Below are 17318 nucleotides of genomic sequence, written 5' to 3' on the forward strand. Positions count from 1 at the left end.
GGTGACAGACTCTTGATATCTACTCTGCCATTTGTCAGTGTGTGGTAACTGACCTGTCTAGGTGTCTATCTACTCTGTCAAAAGGCAGTCGTCAGCACGAACCCCAGTGAGAGAAGAAAAGAAAAAAACATTAGAGACTGGGCTCTGGATTTGTATTGGCTGAGAAAGAAGTGTGCGTCAGCTTGTTGTCATTGCGTGGAGAGGGATAAATCATACTGGACAGATTGTAAACTACATCCTTGTGGAAGGAAAAGGAGCGGACATACACAGGTCCTTCTCACTGTCACGATGCGGGGCATGCAGGAGAGTCTGTGGGTCCTACCTCTGATACTACTGGGGCTGTTACAGCACTGGGCTGAAGGCGACTCATTCAGTCAGGTAATTCCTGCTGTAAATGGATGAATATATTATATAGCCTAGTTATATTACGATTGATACAATATAATTTAATTTGAAAATATGGCTGGGATAACTAAATTGCGACACAGGCTAATCTTTTACAATGTGGCATATTTGCTTTATCGTTTCGGTGTAGTAAAATATTATTCTGTTTATTTCACAATCCAGTGCTTGTTGTTCAAATAGAAATAATCAATCTGGTGACAAAACTAAATATTTACCTATGCTTGGAGCGTCACGCGAACCATTACGCAAAACGCGCCTGGTATTTTACTATCAACATTTGTAACTTGTGTCTGATAATTATCTGTACAAAACAGTTCATCTGATAATACTTGTGGAATATAAAAATACTTGTCCATGTTTTTGAAAGAAAAGCACATGTTTTTTTGTCCATTAAAATAACATCAAATTGATCAGAAATACAGTGTAGACATGGTTAATGTTGTAATTTACGATTGTAGCTGGAAACGGCTGATTTTTAATGGAATATCTACATAGGCATACAGAGGCCCATTATCAGCAACCATCACTCCTGTGTTCCAATGGCACATTGTGTTAGCTAATCCAAGTTTATAATTTTAAAAGGCTAATTGATCATTAGAAAACCCTTTTGCAATTATGTCAGCACAGCTGAAAACTGTTGTTCTGTTTAAAGAAGCAAAAAAACGGAACCTTAAACTAGTTGAGTCTCTGGAGCATCAGCATTTGTGGGTTTGATTACAGGCTCAAAATGGCCAGAAATAAATAACTTTCTTCTGAAACTCATCAGTCTATTCTTGTTCTGAGAAATGAAGGCTATTCCATGTGAGAAATTGCCAAGAAATTGAAGCTCTCGTACAACGCTGTGTACTACTCCCTTCACAGAAGAGCGCAAACTGGCTCTAACCAGAATAGAAAGAGGAGTGGGAGGCCCCGGTGTACGACTGAGCAAGAGGACAAGTACATTAGAGTTTCTAGTTTGAGAAACAGACGCCTCACAAGTTCTCAACTGCCAGCTTCATTAAATAGGACCCGCAAAACACCAGTCTCAACGTCAACAGTGAAGAGGCGACTCCGGGATGCTGGCCTTCTAGGCAGAGATCCTCTGTCCAGTGCTCTTTTGCCCATCTTAATATTTTCTTTTTATTGGCCAGTCTAAGATATCGTTTTTTCTTTGCAACTCTGCCTAGAAAGCCAGCATCCCGGAGTCGCCTCTAATCGAACCCACAAATGCTGATGCTCCAGATACTCAACTAGTATCTGCTGTGCTATCAGCTGTGCTAACATAATTGCAAAAGGGTTTTCTAATGATTAATTAGCCTTTAAAATGATAAACTTGGATTAGCTAACACAACGTGCCATTGGAACACAGGAGTGATGTTTGCTGATAATGGGCCTATGTAGATATTCCCCCCAAAATCTGCTGTTTCCAGCTACAATAGTCAGTTACAACATTAACAATGTCTACACTGTATTTATGATCAATTGGATGTTATTTTAATGGACAAAATAAAGCATTTTCTTTCAAAAACAAGGACATTTCAAAGTGACCCCAAACTTTTAAAAGGTAGTGTATATTTTCTAGTTTCTTTGCAAATGCAACACATTTCTATGAGAACTGAAATGGTCTGTTTATTTATTTTTAGTAGATGCTCTTATTCAGAGAGATCTAAAGTAGGGAGTGCATCCATTTCCGTAGAAATCAGACCCACAACTCTAGCATTGCCACAACACCGTGCGCTACCAACTGAGCCACGTCATCACATCACAAACTACTTGATGTCTCAATGTAATCAATTACTGTATTGGTCATTGTTTTTATCTCCATGGTGATAGAAAGTCTACAGGTACAAACCTAGATGATCAGCCTATGTACAATACAGTAATGTACATTTACTTTAAGTGGTTTGTAAGGATTGTAAATTAATACGGCACAAAAAGTGGTTATTTGATAAAATAAAAAATATTTAATTTGATGTGGATGTTTTGTGTTTTTGGTTTAAAAATAGTTTTGGTTTATTTAATTCAATTTATGAGTTTTGTGTATTTATTCATTGTATTTTCATCTTAAAATACCTGATTTCTTCTTATCCCTTTGCGCAAATAGCCTACAACTGTGTCTGTCCAGAGCTCACTCTGGCAGGGAAACTCTGAGGGCCCAGAATAGTTGATACAACGTTGCAAGTTCATTGTTGATACAACGTTACAAGTTCATTCCACCGCAGATCGGTAGAAATGTTAAGATAAATTGTAAATTGACACTCCACATGAAAAAGGGTTGGTGACTCCTGGTGTAGCCTACTACCCTTCAGGAGCATAATGACAGGTGGGAGGAGGAGGGTTTGGAATATATCTTTTTTTGTTCTGGTTATCTTGATCTCTTGCTCCCTCTTTGAGTAATTTGTGTGTCTTAATTATTTAATCAAACAGTGTGCTTAAAGCACATGTGTCCAACTCAATCCATAGAGGGCCAAGTGTCTGCAGGTTTTCACTTTTCCCTTGTAGTTGATTGATGAATTAAGGTGACTGATTAGTAAGGAACGCTCATCACCTGGTTGTCTAGGTATTAGTAAGGAACTCCCCTCACCTGGTCATCCAGGTCTTAATCTAAAGGAAAAAACTAAAACCAGCAGACACTTGCCCCTCCTCGAAATGAGATTAACACCTCTGTCTTAAAGCACCAGACAAGCTCAGTGCATGTAGATGATTTTATTAAAAACACATAGGGTGGGTCTATATATGGAAAAATACACATTTACAAATTTAGACCAATCAATTGGTTGAAAGAACAGACGACTCTCGGTTGACCAATATGTATTTTAAGCGGGGACAGCCCTAGACAGATAAATACACATGATTTATTATGTAAAACAAGTAGAATTATAGTGCTTACATTATTGGTCTACAAGACTAGAGTGGTAAACATCACTATTGGATGTCATTGATTAGTTTAGATTTTTTGTTGAAGATTGAAAACTGGGTCTACATGCATTTGGCCTATTTTCTGAGACTAACAGCTGATAGCACCACAATAAAGCACATGCATAAATATACAGCAGAGAATATGCATAAATGTTTAAACGTGTGTGTGTGTGTTTTGATCTTCAGGTGTGTGACCCATCAAAAGATGGCACCATCTATAACTACAATGCTAAGACCCTGAATGGGAGTCGTTCAGTCTCCCTCCGTGAGTACATGGGGAAGACCGTCCTCTTCGTCAACGTAGCCTCTTACTGAGGACTCACCTTCCAGTACCTGGGTAAGACTGTCTGGCTTAAGACTAACAGTATAACAGTAGGCTAACAGTTGAATTAGCTAACAGTAGGCTGATAGTTGAGTTAGCTAACGGTAGACTAACAGTTGAGTTAGCTAACAATAGGCTAACAGGAGAGTTAGCTAACAGTAGACTAGCCCCACGCTTAAGCTTGGGCAATATACCGTTGGTATGATTATTATATATTTTTTTTTTATATATATTATTTTTTGTGCTTTTAACCTTATTTCTCCCCAATTTCGTGATATCAAATTGGTACTTACAGTCTTGTCTCCTCGCTAAAACTCCCCTATGGAGAGGAGAGGCGAAGGTTGAGAGCCACGCGTCCTCAGAAACACAACACTGCCAAGCCACTTTGCTTCTTGACACACTGCTTGCTTAACCCGGAAGCCAGCCACACTAATGTGTCGGAGGAAACACCGTCCAACTGATGACTGATGTCAGCTTGCAGGTTCCCGGCCCACCACAAGGAGTCACTAGAGCACGATGGGAGAAGGAAATCCCGTCCGGCCAAACCCTTACCTAACATAGACGACACTGGGCCAATTGTGCGCCGCCTTATGGGTCTCCCGGTCACGGCCTGCTGTGAAACAGCCTGGGATCAAACCCGGGGCTGTAGTGCCTCAGACTGCTGACTCTCGGGAGGCCCGCACAGTGTGATTTTCAATACGTTTTTTTTTGTGTGTGGGGGGGGGGGGGGCACCCCGCCTTGCAGGGTCTGCGTGCTACGCCAATTCTTATATTTATAAGAAAACTAAGATGTGTCAAATAAATTATATCAGGGCTCCTGCTATGCATTTGGTTAACTAACTTACTGGCTAAGTGGCTAGATGTCAAGATCAAGCTTCTTGGTTACAGCAGAGACGTTCAACCCCCTCCTGGAACAAGATCCCTGTTGCCTAAATTGTTTGTTGTTTTTTATACCGCCACTGCTGTAGACATTCGGTATACCCTGGTATGGTACAGAAACTTTGAGACGGCATGAACATCTGGATACAGAGCAACCTTACCCTCAAAACCCCACAACCTGATTCACTGTAAATCCCTCTTACAACGAGCAGGTCCATGCATAGACTGACAGGCTTGACTGACTGACAAAATCAGTGAGCAGCTGTACTTGTGATCGTTGTCAGGAAGCCACACCCACCTCACTTGAGTTTGCAGTCAGAAGGAGGGAAGTGTAGGCCATGTAGAAATAATGACGATCACATAGAAAAATCAAGAAACAAAATAATGAGAATTTCTATCAGCCTAATGGAGGTGTAGATTACATCTCACATTCCAGTGTTGACTTGTAAACAAAGGCTGTGTGAGGTGTCTGTGAATGCATCTCCGTGCAGCCAATGGCAATGTCCGCTTTAGGTACAATGCCGGGAGTCGCTTTTGGATTTGACAGCTCTAACGCAGTTCCAAGTCCGACATGCCAAAACAACCCGTAATGCGGTTGTCGGCTAAAGCGGATCTGATTGAATGAAGCCCGTAAAGCGCTCTTCAACAAAGAGAAAGAGGCCATATGTGACGAGAAGAGGAAGAACTATAGTGTACGCCCTACTTAATGTACGTTGTTTTGAAATCTGATTTTGTCTTCAATTTACCCAAGGGTTTATTATGTTGTTATTATACAACCTTTAATCCATCAGTGTATGTGTGTGTGTGTGTGTGTGTGTGTGTGTGTGTGTGTGCGTGTGTCATCTAATCAGAGTTGAATGCACTACACAAGGAGATGAAGGATTATGGGTTCACCATTCTCGGGTTCCCCTCCAATCAGTTTGGAAAACAGGAGCCAGGAGACAATCATGAGATTCTGGCCTCTCTGAAGTAAGTATTGTTTGTCTCAGAGATCCGTTAACATGAAAAAACGTACGTCATTTAAACTGACAGATTTTGATGGGGGAATTGTGTATTATGCTAATTAGATGGGGCACAGACGTCGACCTTAGGGGGTAAAAAAGACATGGTGGTGTAATGTATACGATATACATGACCAATGTTTTATTACATAGGGGAAATAAACCTGAAACTTGAAACTAATCCAATTGTCCTGCATGCCTGAATGCAGGGAACAAGACAGCAATACTTCTGTCAATCAATAGAGCTTCTTTTAGTTTGGAAAAGAACGTCTAAGGAGCGATATACAAATCCCTAAGGTATAACCCACTCTGAGAAACATATACAACATTCCTATGGTATCTGGTCCCTCTAGCCCACCCTAGACTCTACTCCTGGCCAGCTTAAACCCCATGTAGACCAGACTAGAAACCCTGGTTTCACCAGTGTCCGCCTTCAGTATATTTGGGTTTATAACCTGGGTTGTTAACCTCTCTAGTGAAAGCAGAGATTGTATGTATAACATGCTTAACAGTGTTGTGGTTCGTGTTCGTGTCACATAGTCGATCTATCTAAGGCAATAATAGCTCAGTGAGTGAGGCACCCATTAAAAAGGTCCGTTAAGTGGCTCAAAAGCATGTCTAGGCAATGGCTGTGTCCCAAATGGCACCCCATTCCCTAAATAGTGCACTACTTTTGACCAGAGCCTCATGGGGCCCTGGTCAAAAGTAACACACTATATAGGGAATAGATTGCCATTTGGGAAGCACACCAGTGATAAGCGTATCTATCTCTCCTTGGGTTCCAGGCATGTCCGACCAGGAAATGGATTCGTTCCAAACTTCCTGCTATTCCAGAGGGGGGATGTGAACGGAGACACAGAACAAGGAGTCTACACTTTCCTCAAAGTAAGCAAGTGATTAGGGTATCAAAAATCTGGACACACACCCAAAATGTTCAAGTTTTTCCCGAAATCCTGGTTAGAAGATTCCTGGAATCACGAGGTAATAAGCAAGAAATCCCGAAAATCTCCAACCAGGACTTGTGGAAAACTGGAACATTTAGGGATGGGTCATCCTTCAGGTGATTGCTGTTGTCATCCTCGTCTACAGGGGGTCAATGACCCTTTCTGGGCGATTTACTTCCTTCCCACTATAATCCTGACTGAATTATTGGACAGATACTGTGTGGAAGTGACAGTTGGCAAAATCACCCTGTAACAGATATGCAACTGGGTTACACAGAGTGGGAATTATATCATGACATTTGGGGGGGGGGGGGCGGGGGGGGGACGGGACTATTGGGTGCACACCAGTTTTTAATAGGCTTATTAGTAAAGACGTGTCATTTAACAGTAAAAATGTATGACATTTTAATGTGACATGAACACAACCGGTTATGTTTTCATCTGATTGTAAAAACAAATCACTTAGTAGGCTACCTGCCGCTGTACACGTTTGTCCACTTCAAAATAATTACAGCACCCAAACAGTGCACTGTGCATGCGCCATTTTGACAAATGGAAATAGACTATCTGTTAAAAACAGTGTAATGACACTCAGTGATTGTCACTAGGTCTACTACAGTAGGTGTATCACGGACACCAAGGGAAGCCGTGCTTCCCCAAAAATGTAAAACAAAAATATATATAAAAATAAAGGATAAACATTTTCTTCTTCATTAATTACCTTCAATTAGAAAGTGGCTTCTGAAAGGCTAATTAACATAATTTGAGTCCATTGGAGGAGATCTACAGTTGAAGTCGGGAAGTTTTTGTACACTTAGGTTGGAGTCATTAAAACTCGCTTTTCAACCACTCCACAAATTTCTTGTTAAATAACAAACTATAGTTTTGGCAAGTCGGTTAGGACATCTACTTTGCATGTGACACAAGTCATTTTTCTAACAAGACAGATTATTTCACTTATAATTCACTGTATCACAATTCCAGTGGGTCAGAAGTTACACTAAGTTGACTGTGCCTTTAAATAGCTCGGAAAAGTCCAGAAAATGTCATGGCTTTAGAAGCTTCTGATAGGGTAATTAACATCATTTGAGTCCATTGGAGGTGTACCTGTGGATGTATTTCAAGGCCAAACGTCAAACTCAGTGCCTCTTTGCTGACATCGTGGGAAAATTAAAAGAAATCAGCCAAGACCTCAGAAAAAAACATTGTAGACCTCCACAAGTTTGGTTCATCCTTGGGAGCAATTTCCAAACGCCTGAAGGTACCACATTCATCTGTACAAACAATAGTACGCAAGTATAAACACCATGGGACCACACAGCCGTCATCCTGCTCAGGAAGGATGAACGTACTTTGATGCGAAAAGTGCAAATCAATCCCAGAACAGCAGCAAAGGACCTTGTGAAGATGCTGGAGGAAACAGGTACAAAAGTATCTATATCCACAGTAAAACAAGTCCTATATCGACATAACCTGAAAGGCCGCTCAGCAAGGAAGAAGCCACTGCTCCAAAACAGCCATAAAAAAGCCAGACTACGGTTTGCAACTGCACATGGGGACAAAGATTGTGCATTTTGGAGAAATGTCCTCTGGTCTGGTGAAACAAAAATAGGACTGTTTGTCCATAATGACCATCGTTATGTTTGGAGGAAAAAGGTGGAGGCTTGCAAGCCAACGAGCACCATCCCAACCATGAAGCACGGGGGTGGCAGCGTCATGTTGTGGGGGTGCTTTGCTGCAGGAGGGACTGGTGCACTTCACAAAATAGATGGCATCATGAGGAAGAAAATGATGTGGATATATTGAAGCAATATCTCATGACATCAGTTTAATTTAAAGCTTGGTCGCAAATGGGTCTTCCAAATGGACAATGACCCCAATCATACTTCCAAAGTTGTGGCAAAATGGCTTAAGGACAACAAAGTCAAGGTATTGGAGTGGCCATCACAAAGCCCTGACCTCAATCCTATAGAACATTTGTGGGCAGAACTGAAAAAGTGTGTGCAATCAAGGAGGCCTACAAACCTGACTCGGTTACAAAAGCTTTGCCAGGAGAAATGTGCCAAAATTCAACCAACTTATTGTGGGAAGCTTGTGGAAGGCTACCCAAAGCATTTGACCCAAGTTAAACAATTTGAAAGCAATGCTACCAAATACTAATTGAGTGTATGTAAACTTCTGACCCACTGGGAATGTGATGAAAGAAATAAAAGCTGAAATAAATAATTCTCTCTACTATTATTCTGACATTTCACATTCTTAAAATAAATGGTGATCCTAACTGACCTAAGACATGGAATTTTTACTTGGATTAAATGTCAGGAATTGTGAACAACAGAGTTTAAAATGTATTTGGATAAGGTGTATGTAAACCTCCGACTTCAACTGCATGTCACATGAGAAAGCATCTGAGTGAGCAAAACAGCCCCTCTGTCTCTGTATTTGTAGCCCATGTATCTGATGCTGTCTGGCCAAAACGGGTATGACATGGGATCCTTACTGTAGCTCCCGTAAAATCCTTATGAGAGGACAACACAACCTGCCTAACCCTAGTTCTAACCATGTCTTCTAGAACTGTCCTAACCCTATAACCCTGTCTTCTAAAACTGTTTTAACCCTGTCTTCCAGAACAAACTGTTTTAACCCCGTCTTCTAGAACTGTCCTAGCCCTATAACCCTGCCTTCTAAAACTGTTCTAACCCTGCCTTCTAGAACTGTTTTAACCCTGTCTTCTAGAACTGTTTTAACCCTGTCTTCCAAAACAAACGGTTTTAACCCCGTCTTCTAGAACTGTCCTAGCCCTATAACCCTGCCTTCTAAAACTGTTTTAACCCTGTCTTCTAGAACTGTTTTAACCCTGTCTTCTAGATCTGTTTTAACCCTGTCTTCTAGAACTGTTTTAACCCGTCTTCTAGAACTGTTTTAACCCATCTTCTAGAACTGTTTTAACCTTGTCTTCTAGAACTGTTTTAACCCTGTCTTCTAGAACTGTTTTAACCCATCTTCTAGAACTGTTTTAACCCTGTCTTCTAGAACTGTTTTAACCCATCTTCTAGAACTGTTTTAACCCTGTCTTCTAGAACTGTTTTAACCCATCTTCTAGAACTGTTTTAACCCATCTTCTAGAACTGTTTTAACCCATCTTCTAGAACTGTTTTAACCCTGTCTTCTAGAACTGTTTTAACCCATCTTCTAGAACTGTTTTAACCCTGCCTTCTAGAACTGTTTTAACCCTGCCTTCTAGAACCGTTTTAACCCTGTCTTCTAGAACTGTTCTAACACTATAACCCTGTCTTCTAGAACTCCTGCCCGCCGGTAGGGGACAGCTTTGGGAACCCCACTAACAGGCTGTTCTGGGAGCCCCTGAAGATGAACGACATCAAGTGGAACTTTGAGAAGTTCCTGGTCGGACCGGACGGAAAGCCCGTGATGAGGTGGTTCCCCCGGGTCACAGTGTCTGAGGTTCGGATGGACATCATCAAATACTTCAATCAACTCTTATCCCAGTCCACCCAGCAGAACATTGACTAAAGTTTTACTGTGGTCGTGTCCCAAATGGCACAGTGTTCCCTATGTAGTGCATTACTGGAAATTCATTACATAAGGAATAGGGTGTCATTTGCGACTCAGCCTGTGTTGTCATCAGGGCTGGGGTCAAATTCCATTTCAGTTGAGTAAATTCCTGAATTGAAATGGAATTCATTCCATCCCCGATAGGCTGGATTTGATTAAAAAAATATATATATTTTTTAGAGATCGCTCCTTTAGATACATGAAATCACAGTGGAACGGTTTCCAGGGTTCAGATTAAACTTCTTTCTAGACTAAACAGCACTTTCAAATGGAAATCCTCCAATGACTATGTTTCAAATTTTAATTTCAGGAGTAGGCTTAATCTGGACCAGGAAAACCAAAATGGTCCTACAACACTTTTCCCCCCCCATCCTTTTCAACCCCCCCCCCCCCCTCTTGTAAAAAACAAAACAGACAAGCCATACGTAGAGTAGAAATCAGTTGATGGTGGTACTGGGTAAGGGTTGTAGGTCATAAAGGAGGTGGCATGTTGTATGAAGGTGAGGCTTGAAAACAGTGATTCTGTGGTGCCAAGCCTGAGTTCTAGGGTCCAGGCCAGTCCTTCAGTGCATTCAGGCTGGGCCTGGTAACCCTAGGAGCCATGCTACCTCCTCGTCCTGCCACCCAGACCAGACGCCTAGTTATCCACTGCTTCTGCCTGACTAATTCATGTCAATAAATCACATCAATGCAACATGGAGCCAACTTCTTCCTGTAAACGATGATGCCCTGTGGTGTGTGGCCAATCACATGCTTTCACAAAATGTCCAGGTCAACAATGGTTTGTTAAAGAGAATGTTATTTTTAAGTCGAAAAAAAAAAAAAAAACTTTAATTGAAAATAAACACCAGAGTAAAAAAGTACAAAGACATTTAGGATATGTTTATTAAGCCAGTCAAATAGAAAAAGTCTCATCACATCAGTAATGTGCTTTTGCCTCCTGCAAAAACTACAGAACTACAAACCAGAAAAAGACAACCGCCAGAGGAAAACAAAGTCTTCCTTTCAAAGTGCAATTCAACCTTTAAAACGTCACCATTCAACTATTGGACCATTCTGGAATCGGTCTTTTAAAAGAAAAGACTGTTCCAACTATTTACAGTGAACATTGTGAATAAAACACCCATCTTTACCAGCAGTCTGAATGAAACAAAACACAATAAGGATTATAACACGATACATGTTCAACCCTATATAGCTTTGAGTTATTGGTTTGATTCAGGAGGAGACACAGAACATTAGTTCACCACCAAATCCAAATCACACATCGGGAGGATTGGAGCTCTAGGGTAGTGACCAATCCCCAAAAATCAACCCCTCGCCCCCTAACCTCCAGACACTAGTCGACATAAAGCATTGGCAAGGTATAAGCAAATACGGTAACAATAAATCCACCTTGTCGTACAAGGAGTTTTCATTGTTGCCATGTTGTCAACACCTATCCAATCAACAGAAGTACCTGGGGTAAGGTACGTGGCTGGGAATTCAAGCCCGGCTCTGTTGACAGTGTCACAAAGGTTCACAGGACTGTCGGGTAGATACTGTAGATAGTATGGAGCTGCTGGTCTGAGAGGTGCATTGAGACAGAAGCCAGCTGAGTCAGGAATGGGACCCAAATGGCACCCTATTCCCTATATAGTGCACTTCCTTTAACCAGAGCCGGGAGAGCAAGGGTAGTGCACTATAGAGGGAATAGTGTGCCATTTGGGTAACAGTCCCTGTCTGGCGGAGGTGGTTTATCACTGGGCTGTTACTGAGGTAATGGCTGGCTGACTGAACCTTAGGGGTTAGTCGAGTCTCGGGTTTTAAAATCGCTTCATTTCCTCGCCTCTGACTGATGCAAAAAGGACATGACTGACAGGTTAAAGCAATATGACGGAGACCAATTGTACCCTGTTAACGCGATATAAATTCACATATTAATGCACTTACAGCGCCTACACTGACCATACTGCTAGCGGAGCGCTCAGGCAGGCTAACGTTTAACGTCACCAGAACAGGCCTACACATTACAGTAGTACTATCTAACTGTCAGCAGTAGGGAAGGAAGGGAAGGAAACGAGACCAGGAAAAGGAAGCCATTCAAGACTATTGGGACAAAGCCTGGGTACACTACGACCAATGACCCAATTCTCCAGACATGACTGGACAGCTTCGTGGGTAAATATGTTGAGGATATATATATATATATATATATATATATATATATATATATATATATATATATATATATATATATATATATATATTGGAATCGATTATCAAATATTTAACCCAATGAAATCAAAGCAAAGGTGCATTTTTGGCCAATCAGGTGCTCTTGTGAGGGTGTGTGTGTGTGTGTAACAAACATACGATGTCAATAGCTACAATATATTGGGAGTACACTAACATAGAAAGAACAGCATTACTGAAAGACAAGTGATCTACAGTTAGTTAATGCAACCATCAAAACAGTAGATTATAAATAAATGATCAATAAAATCACCACAGCCACGTTTTTTTTTTTGGCATGATATACCAGCTAAATTCACTTCCCAAGTTTGATGTGTTATAACGATCACTTTATGAACAGTTACACTTATAGTACAGTTCTAGAACACCAATGGTACTGAAAAACAAAGAAAAAACAACCACGGTTACGCTTCTATGAATCCAATTCCAAGGCAATTTATCTATAGAATTATATATATCGTTGGAATGAATACAAGTAGGATTGGATGTTATTGACATGGGAGAATGGACCCCTTAGCCCTACAAGTAACAAAACTGTTTGTAAAAAAATAAAATAAAATAATAATATTTGCAGTGGGACGATCGTCAACAGCTGATAAATCACATTAGGTATATTGTTTTAATATTACATTTCGATAATTTCAACCTATTACACAAAATGACTTCAGTTCCTGCATAGAATCATTTAAAGCAGATATTGAATCTCCCCAAAAATAATACGGAGGTTAAAAAAAAAGAAACATCTAAAAATGGTAATATTGATGTATTATATTTCTGAATAGCGAAAACAGTGTTTGTCTCACAAGTAGGCTTATAAAAAGGCAAGTATAAACAACATTACAACAGGATATCTACAGTTCAGTAGGACAATTATAGTTCAAATCACACCGGGTCAACAGAAAAGTGAGTCATGCTTCTACCACCCAGCTGGCTCCATGGTGAGGCAACGAAAGAACCAACGGTGGCGAGGCCCTTAGTGCTTTCCAGGGTCAATATTCTGTCGCTCTCTTTTTACAAACCCAGTTGCTGTGGACTGATCTATAGACAGAGTAGAGGAAAAAGTTTGTTTAACATCTCATTGATCACACAATCAGCCACTCAGAGAACAAAATAAAAAAGAGAGAATGGGGAAAGCAAAAAGAGACCATTTGTGAATGGATGAGAGAGGGGGGGGGAAAAGTGAGAGATTTGCAAAAATAAAATATGTTTCCCTGGTAGGGTTGAAAAATTCTGGGAACTTTCCCAACCAGAAATTCTGGTTGGAGGATTCAGGAATTCCTGCTGATGCAGCCTTATTCCGGGTGACCTTCAAACCAGGTGTGAAGGAAAATTGTTTGTGCGTTTATAATAACCAATTAAACTGGGTTCATGCAAGTGACTGAATGATCGTGCGTGGGGGAATTCTCACCATCAGTATCTGCAACTTGGCAGTACGCACAGAACATTGTTTTGAGAACGGAAAGGGATCTCTCAGATTCAAGATCTCAACTTGGAGAGAAGACGCCTCGTGAGGTACTGGTCGGTCACATGCACGAACCAAATGTTAATGATTCATTATTTATGAATAATTAATAAGCTAAATCAAGCAAATATAACTTGTAAGCAGTACAGTGGTTTATCCTTTAAAAGTTTTGAGCTTATGCTGTGACTGTTTGTGGTAGATGGTGACAGTGTGTGGTAAATTGCGTAATTCTGGCAACAATGGCTGACACTTAAATAATGTGCCATAGAATACTGCAGCACCCTGCAATCTGTTCTGCAGCACGGTGTTTCCTCCGACGCGCTGTGTTAAAGAAGCAGTGCGGCTTGGCTGGTTTGTGTATCGGAGGACGCATGACTTTCAACCTTCGTCTCTCCCGGGCCCGTATGGGAGTTGTAGCGATGAGACAAGATAGTAGCTACTAAACATTTGGATACCACGAAATTGGGGAGAAAAAGGGGTAAAATTAATAAATAAATAAATATATTTTTTAAGTAATAGCACGAGGTGTTATTCTATATGTATGGGATGCGGCAAGACTAGAGAGTCTATAACATCTATTACAGACACAGATACACGAAACTATAGCTACTGTAGACAGTATAGATACTGTAGAATCTATGGTGACTGTAGACTATAGAGGAACCTTTGAAGATACATATGGACATGGAAGAAGGCTAAAGCTAGTCTTCTAGAAAAGACTAGAGCGAGAGCAAATAACAGTACCATGCCCCGCTGACATCTGTCTGTGTCTACGTGATCTGCAGCCACTGATAATAGCACAAGGTGTCATTTTATATGTATAGGAAGATACATATGGTGCATAGGAAGTAACGACAAGAGAATCGTTGAAGATGCAAATGGGGTAATAGCAGAGATTACTGAGTGTGTTTGGGAATTGTACTAAGTGAATGTGGCTGTGAGTTGTGTGAGTGCGGAAAGGATGTGTTATTAAGCTGATTGAAATTTGGATAGTAACAAATATTATTTAATGGATCGACACGGATTAAAGAGAAGAGGGACCCAAATCGGATGAAAGCATGCTGGATTTTTTGTTGTTGTCAAAAGCCAAATTTTAAACAGTTTAAAGAGAGGCGGGGGCTATTTCAGACCGAAGGGGGGCCTCAGTCCAAGGAAATTGATCCCATCACCCAGAAGATAAGCGAGATGATTCCCCAGCAGTTTGCCCCTCTCCATAACCCCTGTGATGACGACGGACAGCACAACCCACCAATATTTAGTAAGCATAAATAACTGGTAAATATCGATGCCTATAATGCATGTTAAAAGTAACTTTAATGCTACTTCACTACAATGTTACCATTATGTGGCCCGTTATAGCATGTTGCATAACATCATCATTCGTACCAAGGCTGGGCATATCATAAGCCCCAATTCAATTGTTATACAAAATGGGCATGTAAATAGCCTACTAAAAATGAGTTTATCATAAAACTCAACGGGATTCTCTAATTATTCTGAGGAACTGTTGTTTTGGTCTCTCCACAGTAGATATGCTGCCATGTTATCAGTTCAACCACATTAAGTGGCAGTTTAGAATTAAATCTCCAACCTACATTTTTTATTTTTTATTAATTGAGCAACAGGCTTAAAATTAATCGAGGTTTAAAATGAAAACTAAAGTTAAATTAGAGGAAGGATTTAATTTATCTAGGATTAATTTAAAACTAGGTTAAACATTTGGTGCAACAAGATTAATATATAAACCTTGATTTAAGAGTTAATCCATGTTGGTGCAACCCACCCTTAATGGATCAAATGATTGCACTGTTGGGTTTGTAGTGACAGCTACGAGAACCGTTCCAAACAATGAAGATATGAAGGCTCTGTTTAAGAGACTGCAAACCTCCTGGAATGAGGAGAGATAAGAGGTCTCTAGCTGACATCACTCACACTCAGGCCCCTGCCTCCAGGTCATTTGGTGTGTTTTTCCCTAGACCAAATTCGTGACATCTCTAGACATGCAGAGAACATTGGCAATGCTACTTGAATTGCCCTGGAACAATACTCATGTCCCAGATCACTCTTCTAATATAACTGATCTCGCCGAACACATTGCCACTGTAGCTTAAAACTATTCACCACAAAAGGAGTGGAGGCTTGCAACTTGGTTGGAATCCCTGTTTGGAAGTGGGGGATCCCAAATTACCAAAATGGGCTGCAGCTTGTGTTTTTTTATTTAGCTTAGTTTGCCTAATTGTGTTTTTAACTCGCTGTGTATGTGTGTGTATTTATGATCGATTAACGGGAGTGAATCTAAGTTGAACCTTTATTATGATGACAGTTACCATTCTAATTAGATTGTACAACCCAGAATGAAGGGTTTGAAGTGGTGACATGTCTGGTTTTGTGTTGATTTCCCTTACTTTAAAAAAAAAGTATAGAACCTTTTGATTAGAAGCTATAATCTAAATGGCAATTTCCACGAATTTTGGAAATGTTACCAGAATTTTTCAACCCTTTTTTCCATTGGCCATAAATTGTGTCAGCATACCTGTGTTCTCTGGAGGTGGTCTGGATCCTTCCCCTGCTCCGGGTCCCCTGGAGCCTCTGGGCTGGGGGAACGATTGCTGCCACGGGGTTCCCTGATGGATCAAAAGCAGAACAGAGAGAACGTCAGTCAATCACATGTTATTCATATAGTCCTTTAAGTTAAGTCCTTTAACTGTAATCCAAAGTTGTCACAAAGTGCTTTACAGTAACCCGGCCGAAGCCTCCAAAGAGCAAGTAGCTGCTTACTGGCAAGGGGGGAAAAAAGCTCCTCTGTCAGCAGCTATGATCTAAGAGTAGCGGCTAGGGGTCCATTTGGGATTAGGTTACCATATTCACTAGGAACCAAAAGGACCGAAATGGGGACAGACTACCTGAACTAGGAAGAAACACATATTTTTTTCCCGCTGATATATTGTGATACGGACCCTTACCGTTGTGAGGGGTGGGAAGTCGCCACGTCCTGGTGGCGCTACGCTGCCGGCAGAAACTGTTGGGTTGGTGGGTATCCTGGGGTGTATTGGCCAGCCGTCCAGCCCTCCTCCTGGAGCCACCTGCACAAAGGGACCACAGTAGGGAGGGCTCAGAGGGCCATTCATGTTGCCTGAGGAGGGGTCTGAGGTACGCCTCTCCTGCTGCTGCTGGCCCTACCAGGGAACACAGGGACACACACCTCGGTAACCCCGGTCAGAGCAGAGTAATGCAGGGCAAGCAGGCAGGTAGAGGAAGCACAGCACCCAGTCACTTGGATTTTATGCAACAGATCTAGTTGATCTACGTCTGGAAATACAGAGGGGGTTGTTTCCAGGCAGGCAGAGGAATGTTGCACTAGTTTGAGATATAACTGTAGTAAAGCAATGCCCTAGTTGGTGCTCCTCAAAACAGACAGGAAGGAAGTGAAGCACAGCACACAGCCATTTTTACTCATCTAAATCCATCCTATTGCTGTCATTACTTCAAAAGAGGGTCTAAGTGCTAGGTGAAACTAGACTGATAGGTTTACCACCACAGCCATGTGAAGACAAGTCTGTCTGTTGGACTGAGGGGTTAGCCTATAACACCTGTGCTAA

At 41.2% G+C, this 17318-nt stretch overlaps 2 protein-coding genes across 33 annotated transcripts in view; one reads left to right on the top strand and one right to left on the bottom strand.

The window, feature by feature from the left end:
- On the top strand, window positions 1-10716 carry LOC110489202 (glutathione peroxidase 3-like). The gene is made up of 5 exons (XM_036943457.2): window positions 1-378; window positions 3490-3640; window positions 5356-5473; window positions 6291-6390; window positions 9750-10716. The coding sequence occupies exons 1-5, from the start codon at window positions 289-291 to the stop codon at window positions 9978-9980; spliced, it is 690 nt and encodes a 229-aa protein (XP_036799352.1). The 5' UTR covers window positions 1-288; the 3' UTR covers window positions 9981-10716.
- A 173-nt stretch (window positions 10717-10889) lies between these two features.
- LOC100305133 (TNFAIP3-interacting protein 1) overlaps window positions 10890-17318 on the bottom strand; it is a 41575-nt gene continuing 35146 nt past the window's right edge. For 8 of the 32 annotated variants that reach the window (XM_090198883.1, XM_090198885.1, XM_090198882.1 and 5 more), the window contains 3 exons: window positions 16683-16802; window positions 16253-16343; window positions 10890-13295 (listed from right to left, as the gene is read on the bottom strand). In XM_090198883.1, coding sequence (XP_090055009.1) covers window positions 13231-13295; window positions 16253-16343; window positions 16683-16802 — 276 coding nt within the window. In that variant the 3' untranslated portion in view covers window positions 10890-13230. Of the gene's footprint in view, window positions 13296-16252; window positions 16344-16676; window positions 16896-17318 lie in introns of all 32 variants that reach the window. The other 24 variants (XM_090198869.1, XM_090198871.1, XM_090198868.1 and 21 more) reach the window with 3 other exon arrangements.

This window comes from Oncorhynchus mykiss, chromosome 14 (genome assembly GCF_057628025.1).
Source record: "Oncorhynchus mykiss isolate SJ-2025 chromosome 14, ASM5762802v1, whole genome shotgun sequence".
NCBI classification, from domain to species: domain Eukaryota; kingdom Metazoa; phylum Chordata; class Actinopteri; order Salmoniformes; family Salmonidae; genus Oncorhynchus; species Oncorhynchus mykiss.